We start from the raw sequence: 20,917 nt of genomic DNA, 5'->3' as shown, positions 1-20,917 counted from the left end.
ATTTCCCAACGTTTTTACAGCTGTGTCGATTTTAACATTTAACCTGGTATCCCCTCAGTCAGCTGTCATTAAAGTACCGCAAATCGATGTCGTTCTCTTGTATTTTTGTGAAAAAAAGCAATCTGTTCGGATGATGAAAGCAAAAAACTTCGTTGTTAATGATACTTCGCGAGTGTTCGACTTCAAATTGGACTGAAACACATTAATTGTACAATGAGTGCGTCAGAATTGGACAGCCGCAACATAGCTCTTTCCATGTAAGTGATCTTTATTATTGTTGTGTTTGTTGCGCTCGCTATCTACGTCAGGTATTTAAACCCCAATAAATGACTGTTATCTTATGCACAACCACATATTCAAGTTATTTATCATTGTTACTCTACTTGACTACATTTCACACAATTCTGACAACTTTTTAACACAAAAATTGGGCAAAAGATTCAGAAAATTAGAGTCGAGACTTAAATTCCATAGAGTTGATTCACCTTAGTATATATAATTCGGTTTATAAATGAATAAAAAGTTTCTTCTACAGTTCATTCACACTGAATAAAATTATCAACTTTACAATGTTTTCAATTCAATGTAATGAAGTCCTGTAAGTACAAAAAGAAAAGTCACTTATTAAATGTGTGTTATGTGAGCATATGTGAAATAATAATATTTAATTATAGGAGAAAATCTGTAGAAAATCTGGTTGTATCATCACAAGATGCCATCGGGCAGAGCATCAGTCAAGCTCTCAACTTCTCTGGGGTCATCACCCCACATACTGTTCAGGAAAACAAGTAAGACATTGCATGAGATTAAATAAACAAACTTACAATAATCTGCTTATTTCAGATATATGCACTAATTATTCATTTCATAGAAATGGAACTACTATAAATATGTCTGTAGTATAATAATATGTCTTCATTAATATTATAAAGAGGAAAGATCTGTTTGTTTGCATTGTATAGGCTTTGGAAGTATGAAACAGTATCACAAGGTGTTATAGGCTTTATTTGTTACTATATTTTTTTTATTCCGCTCGTAGTAAGTCTTGGGCAACTACAAGTTAAAGATATTTTTACTAATTACCTGAAAGCAAGAGAGAAAGAGAGTTATATATATAAGAAATAGAGTTGAAGAAAAGTGCATAATTTAAAGCCAACAGGCTACAGCTGCAGTGATTCTTAATTTCAATAATATCTGCCTTAAAGCGGTAAATTGTCTGACAAAGTTATATTTTACTTACTAACATTATAAATATGAATGTTTAGATGAATGTACCCAGAAATACTCAGTGGATATCAACAAAATTTGGTATAAATATTGAACATAGTCGGGAAGAACCATAGAATTAAGTTTGCTTTTAATTCACAGATGGAATCGCGGGCGACAGCTAATATTTCTTATACATTTATAATTTTGCATATGTTATACCAAATTCAGATAATATACAGATGTTGCCAGAATAATAAATTTATTTTATTACATTCGCTACTTTGAGGATTATTTGGCACAGGTTTTTGGCACATTTTAGCAAGTTTACTCATATTATAGATTGACTCTAGAGAGTATTTTCTCATAAACTATAACACTCACGACGGTTGCCCAGACAGGGTAAGCAGAATATTAAAATTGACATTAAATATATATTTGAAATTCGATTTCTGTATTTGGTTTAACATTTGAGTATTAATTTTATTTATATTTTTCCTTTGTTGATGTTATTACAAACTATGTTTTTTTATGCTAACTATCTTACTTATAATATAAATACGAAAAATAAGATGGATGAATGGATGGATTTTTAATATTTCTTATCTCAAGTACGGCTAAATGGATCTTACTGAAATTTTGCATAGATGTAGAACATAGTATGGAAGAACGCATAGACAACTAATTTTTTTTTAATTACGCACAAATGGAGTCGCAGGTAAATGCTTGTATTTAAATAATTTATATATTAATTAGTATAAGTAAAATTGTCAAACTTGTGTCATATTCCCGTGAAATAAATATAGTCGTTTATTACACATGTTTATATAATAATTATGTTATAAAATTTTTCACATATAACGTCAGTCTAATCTCTTGATATTGACCATCTCTTGAGTTAAGTTATTATATAATATGCCTTTAGTTATATGTTCGAAACTATATGAGACCACGGATATCTCGAAAAAATATAGTTAATTTAAAAAAAATATTTCAGTTTATATATAAAAATCATACTAATATTATAAATGCGAATGTTTATATGGATGGATGGATGTTTGTTTGTAGGTATCTCCAGAACGGCAGAACAGATCTCAATGAAATTTGGCATACATATAGAGCATAGTCTGGAAGAACACATAGGCTACGAATTATATTTTTAACTACGCGTAGACGGAGTCGCGGGCGACTGCTAGTAATATTATAAGTAGAAATCGTTATTTGTTTGGCGGCAATGTGTTAATCTTATATATAAAATTCTCGTGTCACAATCCCCAGAAACTGCTTTACCGATTTTTTTTTTTACCGATTTTATATGCATATTCAGTAGATCTGATAATCGGCTAATATCTATTTTTCCCGCACGGACGGACACGCGGGCGACAGCTAGCAATTTATATAATAATGTTAGTTATATTTACTTTCAAATTCACATAGCACGATCTAGTAATTTCGTTGTTACATTTGTCATTTGCTTGTGGTATTAATTTAAACGATATTTAAAGTTATACAACTTTACATTTTATTCAATAAAAAAAATTGATTCTATATCAGTCTTACCCAAAGTGGGCGATAACGCCCCCTTGTGGGCGCTGCAGGTCTCAAGTTGCGGGTTATAGTAAAAGTTTCCTTTAGAATTCTCCGTTAATATACATATATAGGTCACAATAATTAATTAATTTAATTTGAAGTTATACTTAAATATTGGGGCGCTAAAAAAGTATTTATTCTCAAAGTGGGCAGTAGACAAAATAAGTTTGGGTACCACTGTTCTAGGTTAAAGTTTATCGGATTCATTTTTAGTGGATTTTATTGTAAGTGTACTTTAAATGAATTAAAAGTAGGATTTTATTTAATTTTATTCTTGTATTAAGCATATAAATTTGCTTCAAATAACAATATTTTGGCTATTATAAAACGCAACTTAATAAATACGTCAAAAGAAAATATAGAGCGAAGTTCAGTCTAGTAACTTACAAGATAAATGAAGTATTATTATTTTGGTCATGCAATCATTACTAATTGTATTGTTTGCGTTACACAAATATGCAATATTATCTTATCGGGCCGCTTGAACATATATCGACAATAATAACCTACACTTTTAACGTTTACAAGGGATACGTCTCAAACAGTTAAAGAATTATATTTACTTCCCACTGGGGATTGGATATCGTAAAGCACACTATCATCTCAAAAGCTATAAGCACTTATATGATTCATGACATTTCATCGATATGGGTAGGAAATCAATGTCCACGACTGTACGTTCCAAATTAAAATTGGTACATGGCCAGGATCAAACACGTTTAATCCTTGCTCCAACTGTCATGTTATGCAAAATGTACTCTAAATAAGATAAATAACAATTTTATAAAGTTTAAACCAATTTCAATACTACGTAACCAAGGATTATCACTTAGTCGTGCATTTATTAGGTTTCTTGAATGTAGCACTGCAGTGCACGCCACGATAATAAAATACATATAAGAATATTGGTTTTGCACTGATCAGATGTGTTGTACTTTCGGTGAATAAAGAATAAAAAAAATGTAATCTTATATTACAAGTGTTGTACAAGTTTATACAACTATGAAGTTATTGAAGATTTATGAACATTGTGGTAATTTTTCCCGAAAATTTTGAGATTTTGTGTTCAGTTTTGGTGTTGTAAAAAACATTTTGTGTCACGTATTCAATTTCATGTGATTAGTCCATTGTTCAAACGTCGCAAATACTATCTGAATCGTTTTTTTTTTCGAACGTAATGTTGTCTGCCAGTTTTTAGAACTTTTAGCTGCCAGTATTTTTTTTTCGTAATGCTACGTGTATTGTTTTTTGCCAGTTTCAATTTTAATACCAGTCCATTATTCATATAAGTGTTTGGGTGAAAAGAGTATTTATTGAATTTTATTTTATTTAAAAAATATATTTCCTACGTAATCAGTATTAATATTATACGCTTTATCACAATGTAGAACGATGAATGATATTGTTTTTATAGACGTAATTAGGTTTGAATACAATAAAGGATTCGACAGATGTAATTGTTCAGTGTAATATATATATATTTTTTTATCTTGAAATCATGTATTTATTATCAACCAGTCTTAGATATTGCGTAGCGCGTTACGTTGCGCTATAATTTAATTTAATAACAAAAGAGTTTTTAAACCAAACAGGTTTTTTTGTGTAATTATGAACAAATCTCAAGTGGATTTCACACAATGGGAGTCAATTTGGAAGTTTCTTATTTTGAGGTAAATAACTTTTTTATAATTAAATAGTATAAACTTTTTTATAAACTGTAAAAATTGTTTTTTTTGGTTCAGTTTTTAATGTCGTATAGACAAAAGCACGTCTAAAGACTGCCATATACGGACTGCTCGGTAAAAAATGTTGCCGGTATGTACTCGACATTTTTAAAACAGTCCGCATATGGTTTAATTGAAACAAACCACAGCAATGTTATTTACCACGGTAATAGATTTATGTATATAAGTGTGATTTATATAGGTAATTAGTTATAGACAATAATATACCATAATCTATTGTCAGTGTTGTCATAAAAAAAACATCATTACTAAAATGTACAAAAAGTCTTTATTTTCGAAGATAATTTTGTAAAGTTGTTGAAAACTTTGAGGCAGATAATAATATAATATCGAATAATAATAAATGCGAATGTTTAGATGGATGAATGTTTGTTTGAAGGTATCTCTAGAATGTAGAACATAGTCTGCAGGAACACATAGGCTACTTATTAAGTTTTTTTTTTATTTCGCGCGGGTGTAGTCGCTGTCAAAAGCTATGCAATATTTGTTTTAAAATTTACTTTCTACCGTTCCTTATCTTTTTAATCCCATCGTAATTTACTTAATAAATATATTATCGTCTTTGTTTTCAATGTTTATATCACGACCTAGAATTTATTAAAGTAAACAAAGAAACTCTGATTGCGTCTTGTTTTAGAAACAAAAGAAGTGGTCCTTGTAGACTCTCTAACTTAGTAAAAGCGGGGCAAAGACAGCTCAAGTGGCGGCCTTGACACGAACTAAACTAAAACTATAAAGCTGTATAAGATTTTAATTGACATTTTCAAAATGTTAATAGAAAATCTACTTTAAAAATGTATGTAACATACATTTAAATTCAATAAACAGGTTTATTATGTTGAAAAAAAAAGACTGGTCGAGGTCATTGTCACTACTAGATTGCTAATATGACGCACAAAGTAAACTATTGCCGAAATACGGACTAGGTATAGTGACATTTATGGTTTGAAATTTTGAACGGGCCACGAAATAATTTTACGCATCGGTAAAGGCGGGGTAACACCACAGGGCCCACTTGTCCTTCAAATACGCGTTCGCTGCTAACTAAAGCCCTTCGTATACTAAACGTAAATAGTCGAAAATAATACGGTATGGTTGCGTCGCGACAATCGCGTTGCTTTCCGAACACAACGTTGAATCGTCGACGCGAGTTGTCTATTCGGTTATAGGCAATAGCGACTATATGTCAACTGTATAGTTGTGTTCCGCCATTTTGAAAATTGCGGCGATTTTTCTCACGACTATCTTGATAAACAGTTTGCAAGCGATGAGGGATAGAAATGTTGGCGACGCGCTGTACGAACCTCGATATTGTATCGTTTATGCTTTGCGACTAAAATCGCCTGGTATCGAAGATTTACGTTGCCTTATATAGAAAGGGTTTATTTCTAATTAACCACCAATTTTGTAGACCACATTAGTATTGCGTTAGAAGTACAAAATAATTAGCAATATCTAACTTGGGTATATACACATGGTATATGTTACACGTTCTTTAGCTGTGAAAAAATGACGTGCCTTATCAGTTGGTCCCCCTTATTTACTCGTACATAACTAAGTATGTGATGTTAATTACCGCATCGTATGTAAATGTACATACTTCCCCTTTGTACGAACCACCGAAGCAAAACTATCTTTACTACATAAATAGTAATTATATAGTCAAGATGATTTACTCAGCTAAAGATAATTCATTTTATTTTATTATTTCTAGTTTTTCTACCTAGTCTAGCTTTTTTTACCTAGGAATTATCATTAGATTAGTTACTTGTTATCTTTATAGCTATTTATTTCACAAAAATACGAATGTGTGAATAGAAATTTACTTTCTAAACTAATCACATTTCATCTTATAAATGCGAATGTTTGTTTGAAGGTATCTCCAGCACAACTCCATGGATTTCTCTGAAATTTGACATAGATGTAGAACATAGTCTTGATGAACACATAGTCTACAAATTAAGTTTTTGTTTAATTCCACGCGAACGGAATCGCGGGCGACAGCTAGTTGAACATATTTTAAACGTAGCTAACAAAACGGCCGACTTGAAGCATACAATATATTAAATAAAATATTTGAATTGGTACTTTTTTAACAAATGATTCAGGTGTCGTAATATTAGGCATTGAATACAATAGGGACCTTGAATTTCGTTTAAAACTGTTGCTCCGGCGCGGGCGGCCGGAATGAGTGCAGCGGTCACGCATCGATGATCATTGCTAACTGACATGCTACTGGTCAAAAACTAACATACATCTTACTAATATTATAAATGTGAATGTTTGAATGTGTCTCTGTCTGAGTCTGGAAGAACGTATACGTAATTATGTGGTTTTGTAATCTCGTTTGGACGGCATTACGGGCGACAGCTATTATTCAAATAAATTATCGAGGATCACAAACTATCTAGCAATCGACTGTAGCGTTTTCTTTACATTTTACAAATTGGGTTTGCTTTTTAAAAAATATAACGAAGTTTTCTAGCCCTTACTAATTTACCGACCTTACTTTTATATCGTTTTCACTAATCGATGTATGGAACAATATGTTTCATTGTATGTTTCTGCATTATTGTAAATCATGGAGCATGCTGATGCAACAGATTCACGTACTTACGATTTAGCTTTGCATCTGGAAATGCACAATAGCGCCACCTCAATATCCTGCGAGAGTAGCAAATTGAGGTCTTTATTTAATCGTCAAGATACTGAAACCACAAATTTTGTATAATTCAAAAGTAACATTTTATATTATAACATTTCAGAAGCGTATCCCGTTCTCCGTCCCCATCGCTGCGTCACACAGAGAGCAGTTCTGAACTTGTAGATGATAAGGTAATATCCATTTGAAATTATAATATCTTTACTTATAAAAAACAGTACTTAATATTTTCCTCGAATGATTGTCCGTCATACATACTCCGTCTCCAAAAGTTCTCATTCCTGTTCTTAGTAAGAAAATATCTGGAAGGAAGGGATCTTGTGCGAAGATATACGCATGAAGCTAACTTCAAAGGTTATGAAGTTTGAATCTTAAAGTAGGCTTTAAATTATTAAATGTTAAAGGTTATAAAGCCCCGTAACGCTCCCGCCATAGACCATAGATAACTGTTGCTTAAAAAAAAATTACGACACGAACCAAGCGTCTGTAAGATGTCGTTTGTTAATAAAAAAAGCTTGAAATTTCTATGCTGTTTCTTGTTTATTTCCAGTCCAGTGATATCTACATCCAGGGTTCTGGGGACGCGCAGCCAGTGTCCATAGAAGCGCCGCTCGCAAAATCTGATAGCAATAAGGTATGTATAGATAGTGAGGTGCCATACGAGCGTTACGTGGTACAGAATTAACGCATAGCGGTAGACGTGATACTTTTTTTAACAGATAATCGCTTACAAGCAAACAGTTAACTGATTAAATGGAGAAGATATAAAGTGACATAATATATTTCTTGCGACTTGGTTGCCCTTTTGTTCTTCTGCTTTGAAATTTGATGCTGTAATAAAAAAGAGTTCCGTTATAACCCTACTGCTAAATTAACATAATATCGGTTTGTACGACTGTATATTGGCAATATCTTCGATGTTGTTTTAACCGACGTGTGTGCAGACAATATCACAAACGCCGGTGGCGTTGCGCGGCGGCGCTGACGCGGGCGCTCGCACCAAGAAGAAGAGCTGGTACAACGCGCTCTATCCCACTTACAAGAGCAAGTCGGAGGATTTCAAGAGGCTGTTCAAAGATCTGCCCGATGAGGAGAGGCTTATTGTTGGTATGTAATAGCTGTCGCCTGCGAAATGATCGCGGAATTAAAAAAAACTTAATATGTAAATTATTGAAACTCTCACGAGACATTATAATAAACTGATATAAAAACGGCTAAAACACTGACGTATATTCGTCCGGTGGCGGCACAGACTAGTTTCGAGCCCATCGGCATCAGTGAGTGAATAGCCGCGTCGGCGAAATAATACCAGGCCCACTCACCCTGATAAAGGGCCCCCGATAGATTCGAAACTAGTCGGTGTCGCCACCGTACGAATATACGTAAGTGCTTTAGCCGTTTTTATATAAGTTTTACTTAATATGTAGTCTATGTGTTTTTCCAGACTTTCATCATGAACTGTAAAGTCGTTTTGGAGATCCCGTAGTAACAAACATCTACCCATCCATCCAAATATTCACATTTATAATATTAATATGATGAAAACGTTAATCGTGACTTTCTGAGACTAATATCTCCGTTTAAAACGTAATGCTCATATCTTTGTTTTGTCAAAAATAATGAGTGGGTCGATGTGTTATACACAGAGATTTTTGTCTCAGAAACCGACGGTGAAGCGTGTCAAACTAAACAAGATGGCGCCATAGCTAACTGATTTAACGACATTATAGTGTTTAGGAATTGAATTTATAGATTTCATTTGTATGTAGATTACTCATGCGCCCTGCAAAAGGACATCCTGGCGCACGGGCGACTGTACGCCTCACAGAACTTCCTCTGCTTCTACGCCAGCATCTTCGGCTGGGAGACCAGCATGACCTTGCGCTGGAAGGACGTCACCGCCATCACCAAAGAGAAGACAGCACTGGTATAATGACTAACGATAATATTTATACCATTTTATAATGTAAAAAAAGACAAATTTTCATTTTAAAGTGTACAAGATAAACAGTTTGAGTATAGAGGTGCGTTGTATGTGTGTGCAGGTGATACCTAACGCGATCCTGGTGTGCACGGAGACGGAGAAGAACTTCCTGACATCATTCTCAGGTCGGGACAAGGCATACCTCATGCTGTTCCGCATCTGGCAGAACGCGCTCATGGACCAGCCCATGTCCAGCCACGAGATCTGGCAGTGGGTGAGTGGAAATTTGCCCTTGTATAATGTCATAAGGCCCTTATACGATGCCATGTTTTTTAAAATAAATTAAGAAAAATCTTTCTAACGTTCAAATTACAAAAATAGAAATCTTTTTTTTTCAATTTTTCTAAGATTACTTGCCGTGGGTTTCTGAGATCAAAATCTCCATTTAAAACATTTTTATCTCTGTTTTGTTAAAGTTGAATGACAGGGATGACGATATGATATATTTTGGTATCAGAAACCCACTTTAAATCACACAAATATCATGTTTTCAATTTTACTAAGATAAATGCGAATGTTTGTTAGAAGGTATCACCAGAACGTCTGAACGTATCTTGATGAAATTTGGCATAGATGTAGAACAGTCTTACCCAAAGTGGGCAATAACGCCCTCTTGTGGACGCTGCAGGTCTCAAGGGGGGCGATAAGAGACTCAAAAATAAAATGGGGGCGTTGTGTAGAGGCCTGGGGGGTGATTTGTAATTTTATTTAGCTAGGACGCCTCTTAGACAACTACTGCATGAGCTCTCGACTCTCAACAACAACTTGTGAACATCAACTAATATGAATTAAAAGATTGCTTAAACTCTAATATGGGGGCGCTAAAAAAATATTTATTCTCAAAGTGGGCAGTAGACAAAATAAGTTTGGGAACCACTGATGTAGAACATAGTCTGAAAGAACACATAGGCTACTTATTTTACTTTTTCTTTTATTTCGATCGGACGGAGTCACGGGCGACAGTTAGTACTTTATATTCATATGCCCCAATTTATTTCACTGAGTCGCAGTTTTGCGCAGAATTGTATAAAATATGCGCATAGTTAGTGTGGACAAGTGTACACAATGAGGCTACGTGATGTTTTACATGTTCCATATATTTTGTAATTCAAAATTTGTTTTGTACAAAACGTGCCGTGAACTTACGTAATACAGGATAAGATTTCACACAAAAAAAAACAACTAAATTCAAATAATTTAAATAGATAAGCGAATAGGTTAATATATATTTTATAAGCAAGCTATCGCCTGCGACTTTATCTGTGCGGGATATAAAATATAGACGATTTTCAAACTTATTGAATATGCATTTAAATTTCATAAAAATCGGTCATGCCGTTTCTAGTAATATAAAATGACACATTAGCAATTTAACGTATTAATTTAAAAATCACGCGTTCATTTTTATAAACATACTAGCTGTCGCCCGCAACTCCGTCCGCGTGGTTATATAAAAAAACTTAATTAGTGTAGCCCAACCATCCATCCATCCACATCACATCCATCTAAACCTTCGCATTTATAATATAAGTAAGTTAAATAAAAATCAGCTCTTCAAGGCGTAAATTCGAAAAAAAAAGAATAAATAGTATCCTATGTCCGTCTCCTGGCTCTAAGCTACCTCCTCACCAATTTTCAGCCATATCGGTAAAGCCGTTCTTGAGTTATAAATAGTGTAACTAACACCACTTTCTTTTATGTACATAAAGATGTAATAAGTTGTATGACAAAATGTTGACAACACCGCAGATTTAATATTCTTATCAATAACTAAATATTTATTTATTACTATGATTTAAAAAAAACAACTAATTTCAAAGTACTTAAATTAGTTAAAAAGATAAGTTTAACAAATCTTAAGTTTATTTAACTTGAGATTTTTTGTATTTTTTTCGATATATAACAAAATGTTTGATGAACAAATAGATTCAATTTTGTCTTTGTAAATCAGTTTGAATTAATGTATTAAAAATTAATGCACTGATCAACCAATGACGTGTCGCGAGACTTTAATTTAAACCAATCACAGCTCAAATAGTGTGAACATTATTATGCCTATTTCTTTCAAAGAGAATTAAATTGACTACAATGTAATCGTTAAAATAGTGACATGTAAAGACTAAACATTTTAAAGACGAAATATAACATCTCACTTAATTATTTTTTTTGACCAAGCCAGTGGTAGCAAACCTTTTTATATCATGCTACGTTTTTCTAAAGAAATTTTTAATAAGTCATTTTGTTTTTAATTTGGACTTTGTAATTATTGTGAACATATAAGATTAACTCGTGTTCTCTTTTCATTAAATACTTAATTTTAGTTTTTTTCTAATGTAATTTTTTTTTGTGTAGTAAAGTGTTTTAAATATAGTGTCGTGTGCCATTGGTTCCCTATCTCTGGCTTAGAGCTTAGGTAAAATATAAACGGGTTACTATCGGTCATTCATAAGATATTTGTATAATGTTTCAAAAAGTTGAAGCAAATGATATTCATCACCTTTCGAATAACAGAGAGTTATAGAAGAACAAAAAAACATGACTAATTGAAAACCTCCTCTTGTTTTAAGTCGGTTAGAAATATAACACAAATTACAATATAATATTGGAATATCCCATGCAATATATTCGTTTCCCTGTTTTTATTCCACGTGTTTGTAAAACTTGATGATTCAAGGTCTGTATGTCAATGAGTTTGTACGCATTCGATGTCGCTCTCACTCGCCGGAAGGTACTATTCTGATGATAAACAATTTTAAACAACTGTTATAATATTTCTTATCGTGTTTTACGTAATGTTAGTGTTACATTTAGAATTAAAAAAACTATAGAGTGGCGATGTTTTTTTTTGCTTTTTTTTTAATACAGTGGTTTAAAAATTTGTTAATTTTATTAAACTCTATAATAATGTATTTTGTGTGTATGTGAATTGAAGTTATTTAAATTTTTTTTTCAACTTGACTGATTTGGAATTGGTTATTTTTTTTTTGTGTGTTTTGTGAGTTTATTTTGATATAGTCAACATATAAATCTGGTAGGTGTCTTTGTCGGGTTCTTTATTTGTTTTTATTATAACCTCGTATTTATACGATCTGATAAAAATATACAAAAGTTTCTAAAGTGGGTTCTGGAGCGTTTCTTTGGAGATCCCGGGACCCTGCCAGTAGCACTCTTGAGGTTGGCCTCCGAGGGGGTTTTAGTAAGTAAGTAATCCTGTCTTTCACTCAAAAGGCAGGGTATCTTACGAAGATTTCCCCCCGAAAACAAAAAAAAGTTTTCTAAAGTGCAAATTTATTCTAAATAAAACTAAAAAGTTCTAGCTTTCTCTGTCTACCCTAAAATAATTATTATTGAAAAATAATTTAGATGTTAACTGTAACACCTCATTGTGTATTTTATCTTATCGTGTTACTTAAGACTACAAACTACACAATGCGTCAGTTTTTTTTTAGCAATTATTTACATTTGTACGCAATGAGTAAATAATTAAAACTAACTATCGCCCGCGATTCTGTCCGCGCTGAATTAAAAATAAACATAATTAGTAACCTATTCGGACTATGCTCATTAATGAAAAATTTCATCCAGAATTCAGATGTTTTGGAGATTCTAACAAACATCCATACATATAAAAAATCGTATTTATATAATGTTAGTATGATTATACGATAATCAAGGCCGGTGAGAGCCTTATCTTTTTGTCTTGTTAATTGACACGGGAGAAAATTTTTTCTTCCTTCTCCATTCTACTGCAACCTATTTCCTTATTGCTTAGATGCTATATTTAAATCCAGGCGTTTCCTGACCCTTTTTACGTTTATCTATTACTAGCTGTCGGCCGCGACTGCATTTGCGCAGAATTAAAAAAACTTAAATAGTAGCCTATGTGTTTTTCCAGACTTTGTTCTACGTCTTTGCCAAATTTCACCAAGATCCATGTAGCCATTCTGAAGATACCTTCAAATAAACATACATCCAAACATTCGCATTTATAATATTAGTATCATGTTATTTGTTGTTTGTAAAATAAATTTATCTGTATGTCTGTAGGTACATTCTTGCTACGGCGAGGAGTTAGGCTTCAACTCAGAGGACGAAGGATATCCGCGGGACGTGCGAGACGCGCCTGACGATTCCTCCGCCACGCCACTGGACCCTCACGAGGTAAGAACATCATCAGACTGGGATTCATAATCATCATTACAGGATGTAGACCTTCCCAAATGCCTTATGCTTCTCTATATATAGACAGGTTATAAGACAAGGTATTTTGTGCCTATTTGCTTGACGCCATTTTGTGACTGATGGTTGCGGTTTCTAGCGGTGGTAAGGAGTTAAATTAATAATAAAAATAAAATGAACTGTCAGTAATTTCATTAAACGTATTTAAGTCGGATCTAAGCTGCTATATTTATAGGTATGAGTGATTTTAGTACTTTAATATAATTATATGAGGGCGGAGGTGGGTTGCTTTAAGAAGGGTTCATGGTGCACTTTCAACTTTCAAATAACAGTAATAACAACGAAGGTAACGCGCGATAGTTCAACGTCCGTTCTAGTCGACAGCCACAGGAGAAGCGTCCCGCTGCAGACCCTCAGCTGATAAGGTGTTAACACATCGAACGCCGACAGACGGCGCTGGCGTCCCGTTCCGTAGTGAATTCGACTGCCGCAGTGGCGCTAGTGTTGCGTTGATTACGACATATATAAACCGTAGATATATCTGGTTAAACATTCAAATTATATTAATTATCGAAGGACCAAAATGTATTTACTTTAAATTAAATAAAGGAACTGATAATGATACTTTCAAAGTAAATATTTACGATTTTTTTTTCAATTAATTTCATCTAAGTAAGATATCTCGCAATTGCTTCGTATAACAAATCCATATGAGATAAACTCTTATCAACTAAAAGCATTATTGATAAGGTATCGAGATATGGTATTGATAAATAGTCAACTGTGAGTTACCGCGGTATGGACATGAGCCGAGCTTACAAGAAAAATAAAAAAAAAGTAAAACCAATGTTCGAAATTTAAATTAATTTATTATGTCGCAATTATCTGGTGCAAGTGCATATTAAAATTAAAAAAAATGTGTTTAATTCATAATATCAGTGACTTTTTTTTAATTAAAAACTAAATAGTCTCGCTATCGATCTCAATAAATGGATAGGCGATTGTTTGGAAGTGACTGCTTTTATTATGTTCCGATTTAAACGCGCATGTTGATGTTACGTGTTATTAATTCTAACATGTTCTTAATTCGAATCTACACTACCGTTACAAATTGTTCCGATTACTAAAATGGCGAAAATCAAATAGGCACAAAATAATACGTCGCATAGCCAGTCCATTTATAGATGTCAGTGCCTCGTAATATTCGTAGTATAGTTACAAAAACTTCTATTTACAGAATATAGCAATTATAACAAATGTTTTTTTTTAATTTCTATTTTCACAAACGCGAGTGCGACAAACAAAATGTCAGAACTAGGTATTTGCTGCCCATGTTCCAGTGTCAGGCAATTAGTTGTTACTGTGTACCACAAGAGATGGTAGCGTGAGGATATATGTGCAGGAGCTGGTGGAGCCGTCGATGGAAGTGTGCGGTGGTGGCGGAGGTGGGGGCGGGGCGCGGGGGCGGGACCTCTCGCCTCTAAGGGGTAAGCTCACACAATACTACGGTTCACACATTTTTGTCTAAATGTAAAAAAAAACAAGATTAAAAAAAAATTAAGACCTTTTTAGTTTGAATCATTTGTCGTGAATGGCGCCTTTCCTTACAAAGTCAAATGTCAGAATGATTAGTGAGGGGACATAACCTTCGACATTCTAATAAGTCTAGTGTTGCGCCAGTACACCGGCACATTGTCGGATTTTCTTCCTAAAAAAACAGAGTTACGTCAAATTGCCGCCATTTTGATATTAGACTTTATTACTTATTTTGTGAAAATTTGATTCTTTGTTTTATTAACGTGCTTCATCCCCGCGGAGTAAAAAAGAACTTAGCCTATGCGTTCTTCCAGACTATTTTCTACATATGTCTCAGATTTCATCGAGATCTATTTTGGAGGTTCCATCCAAACTTTCTGATTTATAATATTAGTATAATTTATGTGAGATAAGATTTCAACGTGTAAGTACATTTTGGCTTATATTAGAACTTTATTCGATGACCATGCCATGTCAAATAGTCAATTCGTTAAATTTTTACTGACACATTTTTAGCATATGTACTGACAAACATATTAATATGTCAGTAATAATACTTCATATTAAAAAAAAAATACAGAGTCTATTCCTAAAAATATTTAAACTTTTATCTACATCAAATCCTCATGTTCTAAATAAACATTATGCCGCTTAACAAAGCCGTGTTTCAAATTACAAAGCTCTCAACGAATGTAAACAATTGTTATCCTTTATGATTTCCCAGTAGTTTATAACCGTTGTGTTCTACTGAAGTGACATTTGTTGAACATATTGTGGTCTCTTTTGTTGTCAGAGAAAATGAAAGAGATGTCAATATTTATTAATATAACTAATATTATAAATGTTTGAATGGATGGATGTTTATTAGAATCTCCGGAACAGTTGAACATCCATAGAAGAACACACAGACTACTAAGTTTTTTTTTTAATGTCGCGCGGGTGGAGTCGCGTGCGTCAGCTAGTTTGAAAATAAAGAGAAAAACGGTCCATTTGTAGCGTACGCGTAGACAACGCACACACGAGCGTGCCTAATCTAGTACGCAACAAACAAAAAATATATTAACGTTTGAAAGAACAATTGTTGTTCGTAATCATTAGAGATCTGATTAAGCTACAACATAGACGTAGAAAACTCTTTTTTTAATTATTTAAATGTGGGAGATGTATATATACACGTTGTTGAATCGTGCTGTTTCATTTTATTATACAAATGGTATGAATATAAATGTTAGTGAGGTTGATGATTATTTGCTGGTGGATTGTGAACCCTCGGATATATGGAATGAAGTTGAAGAAGGATGCGAGGAAGCTCAACCTGCTTACGGTAATTTTAAACGAGTTTGTAAAAAGTTCTCAGGGTTATTGTCTTTGACGATTGACCAGCTATATATATATTATTTTAGTTAATAAATCTAAATTACGATTAGAGAAAAATTGATCCATCCCACAATAAGATATCGCTTATGAGTTCATTTATAAGATGCAACTCCTTGTCGGTTGGATCGTTTTGTTTTAATATCCATGTCGGTATGTTATTGCAGTGACAAACGGCGACTTAGCTCTACGTGACGACGAGGCGGGTGACACGCTGCCCACAGACATGTCGGACACCACTGACAGCGAGCCCGACAAGCATCGCAAGTAAGTAGCAACTTACCCACAACTGTGTTTTACATTTACAGTTGGATCTGGATTCTAGGAATATTAATTGTAACGTGACAACCTTTAGTCAAATATGTATAAAATATAATAAAATACAATAGTTCCCAAGCGCATTTATGTCGGTACAAAGTAACCTTGTCGGACTGTATCTCATCATGTCATGTCTTAACTTTTAAGTCATTTTCTATGCCTTTGTAGGCTTCATTTATTAATTGAGTTAATTAAGTGGTAGCAGCGCCTGTCGGATCACTTTCTTAGTATTTTTCTTGGGCACAAATTGTTGATTTTCATAAGGTTACGGCTGGTAAGATGGCATTTAAAATGTATTGGTAAGTAGGAGTAATTTAAATCAGTTGCGGTGAGACGGAGAAGTGCACGTCGACGCACGAGGGCAAGCCGCTGCTGAGCCAGCAGTTCCCTTTCAACATCGACCAGCTCTTCACCATGATGTTCACCAACTCGCAGTTCAACCTGGAGCTGCTCACCGCGCGCGAGAGCACTGACTACACGCAGGTTTACAAACATCAAAATAATATAAACAAACACATCTTAATATCAATTAAAACTTTTTATTTCATAATTTTGTATTACTCTAAATTAAGAGTCGCCAAAATCTCTGAAACTATTAACCATGGGTTACTAACACCAAAATCAATGGATAAAACATATTGTCATCCTTGACTTTCATCTTTAACAAAATTTTAAACGGAGAAATTGGTCTCAGAAACCCATGGTAAAACATCTTTTTCTTAAATAGCTGTCCGCGTTTTCATAAGAATGAAGGTATTATAGTTAAAACTAGTAGATGTAGATGAATATTGAAGAGTGTAGTATAATAATGTGTTCAGTGATGTGGTGGCAGGAGCCGTGGCAGACGCAGGGCACGCGCAAGGCGCGCCGCGTCACCTACACGCTCAGCCTCTCCTCGGGGCTCGTCGGGCCCAAGAAGGTGCGCGTCAACGAGACGCAGGTTTGTTCCTTCTTTATCTATCTACAAGTTGCCGCCCGCGAACCCGCAGAATTAAAAAAAAAGTTAATAAGTAGCCTATGTGTTTTTCCAGACTGTTTTATATATATATGCCAAATTTCAGCGAGATCCATGCAGCCGTTCCGGAGATATTTTCAAACATCCATCCATCTAGACATTCGCATTTATAATATTAGTAAGATTGATTGAAGATACAAAATTGTAGTTAAACCCATGTTTTCATTTCCATGATGTCGAAGTGTTTACATGATTCACCATAAATGTGTACCAACAGACTACTTTCTGTATGTCATTATTTATTAGGCAAGAAGTTAAGAAATTTTGCAAATTTACGCATAATTATGTTATCAATAGTGGTTAAATATTTGATTTGTCAAAAATCCGCACCGGCTGTTAACGTATAAACTAAAACGTATTTGAACATTGTGTCATTTTTTTGATAGTAAGACCCTTTATTTTTTAAGTACATAAATATACCATTGTTTTTGTCTATTTATCAAATAAAGAATAGGAATAGTTAATTACTCGAGATTAAACTCTCATTTGGTTGTAATCAGGTGATGAACAAATGCTCGAAGCCCGGCGCGTTGTACTCAATAGACGCGACCAGCGAGAACTCTGGTATCCCGTACGCGGACTACTTCACAGTGGAGGTGCACTACTGCCTGCAGCGCGCTGCGGAGACCAGCACGCACCTCGCTGTGTATGCCCACGTGCGATACAAGAAGACCATGTGGCCCATGGTCAAAAGTATGCAAATTTTTTATGAAATGCCTTTTGGGCTACGCAATGCACATGGCACATTTCACACAGCTATTTGCCGTACTTTGCTTGACGTTTGAGTAGTCGTTGCTAATTGTATTTAATTTAATATTCCATGTATTTCTAATTCTGGGTGCAAATTGTTTATATTTATGTACAGCGCTGTTAGAGAACAACACAATGTCTGGTCTGGAGGAGTACGCGCGTCTGCTGGAGACGCGGCTGACGGCAGCTCAGCCTGCGCCCGCGCGCCACGCCCGCCGCCGCCGACGACATCTTGGTAACTTATTATGTTTACATATTTCGTTAAAATGTACACTTTATAACGGTTTTATAACAAATTGAAACATAATCTTGATGTTACAGAAAGGAAAAACTTCTACGTAGTCTATAATCATGAAATACCGATGCTGTAACTTTTATTTTTTTCTTCAAAACGAATGAAAGCAATGATTGATACAAGTTTGAATGTATAATAGTGGCACGTGTTACAGCGGTGGCGAGCCAGGAGCCGGTGGCGCTGCCGCTGGCGGCGCGGGGCGGCGTGGTGCGGGGCGGGGCGGCGGCGGTCGGGGGCGGGGCGCGCTGGCTGCCGCTGCTGGTGCTGGCGCTGCTGCTGCTCAACGCGCTGCTGTACTGGCGCCTCGCAACACTACACAACAACGCCTTCGACGCAGATGACCTTCAAGCCAGGTGGGAAACTAGACATTAACACAGTATGTCTAGTATTTTTTTATGTTACTCATTTTTTAATTTGCGTAATTTTTAATACCCTATAACCTTTTTCAATAATCAGACTCAGTAGAGAGTTCTCACCTTAGTATGAACGTCAATAAAATATTTTATATATCGTTTGAGCGATCGATAATGTTTGTATTGTTGTTGGTGTGATGCAGGATGAGGTCAGTGAGCGGGTCGCAGATGGCGGACTGGTCGCGGCTGCTGCAGCAGCACACCTCGCGCCAGCGCTCCGAGCTGCTCGCCTGGCGCGACGCACTAGTGCGTACTGTGGCACACCTCGCTCAGGTACCTCGCCTGCACTTTACACTACCTGCCTCACTCTGCCTTGCTTTTTTCCAACATAAGGATAATCTATCATTCATATCAGTCTTATATACCGTCGTTATATGGTTTATATGACAAGGCTTTCTGGATTGGTGAGCATAAGTCAAACTAAATTATGACAGCTCACTAGCGCCCCCCTGACAATCTCAAAAAAATGTCACAAAATCCTCGTTAGGTTAGGTGTCAAGTTTTTCTTTATTGTCATTTTTCTATGTCTAAATAGCCAACTACTATAGCAGCGTCTCTCACCGGTTCAGATATTCTTCTTTGACTATATAACTATATTTTTCGAGACCTTATACAAGTAATGAATTAACAGACGGAGCAAGAGCTGAGAAAACTGTTGGATACGATAAAGCCTTCGCTGGAGAAGGCGCACGCGGAGGCAGACGCGGTGCCGCCGGACGGAGAGCTCTGAGCGCGTACTGAATGTTGCGTAAGAGAGGTCACGTTAGCCTGGTGTCCGGTCTGACACGTGTTGTGGCAAACTATGCAAGGTAACAAACATAAAGTACATACGTTTTGAACGTTTCCGTGTCTCATGTTATTTTATTATTGACTATGACAATGACATGATATTGCATTTTATTTAATCTGTAACTTATGGCTATTTGTTTTTTTTTGTTTAGGAAAACTCTATGGTTGAAATATTATGCTTGATTTTTTATTAAAACGGAAAGTTTTAAAAAAATCATAAAAAATAGGGAATCTCCTAATTTTTAAACGTTCACAAAAGTAATATTGTTAGATTGTACTCATAATATAGATATTTTGTTGTTTCCTTTAGAAAATCTTACGATTTTTAATTTCCTACCAATATTACCTCCTAGCCACTTAGTTGATAACATCGTAACCGATTTACTAACAAAATTATGTTAAGTCGTATAATTTTATCTTTGCATTTTTAAAACTTCGATCATAAATACGTAATGGTTAAAAAATATATCTTATGTTCTTATGACGATAATTCATTATAAGAACAAATATAACATGAGTTGAAAATATTCCAAAATGACATAAAACCAGATATTTGAATGAGATAAAGTAACAATATTATTGCCAAATTATTTACAATTATAAATATATTGTTGATAATGAAACTTAAAGCAATATTTACTTATTAAATAATTATATTTAATACCAAAATACACAGAAACATTTCAAATTATAATATGCTAAAATTTTATGATTTAAGAGCCAATCGGGTTACTAAAAAAATTTAGTTGTTTTCCGGTGTTTGTATTTAGTTTTAAATGTAAATTGTAATATAGCTTCACTTTAACGTCTTACCTTAGGTTTCCGAGTCTAAAATCCTAGTTTAAAACATTGTTATATCTGTTTTTTCAAAGATATGATATGTTTTATAAATTTTATTCTCAGAAATCAACGGTTAGACAGTGATTTTTAATAATTATGTTTTGCTTGATGTTTAATAATTTAAGTATAAATTAAGTTGTAGAACACACTTATATGTGGTTTTTGACTGTTAACATTTGTATTGACATCGCTCTAAATGAAAAACCAGAGACAACCGTCAA

General features: G+C 34.4%; 1 protein-coding gene across 1 annotated transcript; it reads left to right on the top strand.

Annotated features, from left to right (window-relative positions):
• The first annotated feature begins 34 nt into the window (after positions 1-34).
• On the top strand, positions 35-20,409 carry LOC106116490 (GRAM domain-containing protein 1B). Its single transcript, XM_013310359.1, has 18 exons — positions 35-257; positions 675-788; positions 7,307-7,376; positions 7,754-7,837; positions 8,148-8,310; positions 8,973-9,130; positions 9,249-9,401; positions 13,235-13,348; positions 14,769-14,853; positions 16,056-16,226; positions 16,444-16,543; positions 16,918-17,077; positions 17,427-17,534; positions 18,110-18,302; positions 18,475-18,594; positions 18,794-19,007; positions 19,211-19,340; positions 19,699-20,409. The coding sequence occupies exons 1-18, from the start codon at positions 214-216 to the stop codon at positions 19,795-19,797; spliced, it is 2,280 nt and encodes a 759-aa protein (XP_013165813.1). The 5' UTR covers positions 35-213; the 3' UTR covers positions 19,798-20,409.
• The last annotated feature ends 508 nt before the right edge of the window (positions 20,410-20,917 follow it).

Source organism: Papilio xuthus, unplaced genomic scaffold, assembly GCF_000836235.2.
Source record: "Papilio xuthus unplaced genomic scaffold, Pxut_1.1 DF827714.1, whole genome shotgun sequence".
Taxonomy (NCBI): Eukaryota; Metazoa; Arthropoda; class Insecta; order Lepidoptera; family Papilionidae; genus Papilio; species Papilio xuthus.
The sequence above is the reverse complement of the archived record's forward strand: the minus strand, read 5'-3'. Positions and strand labels throughout refer to the sequence as shown.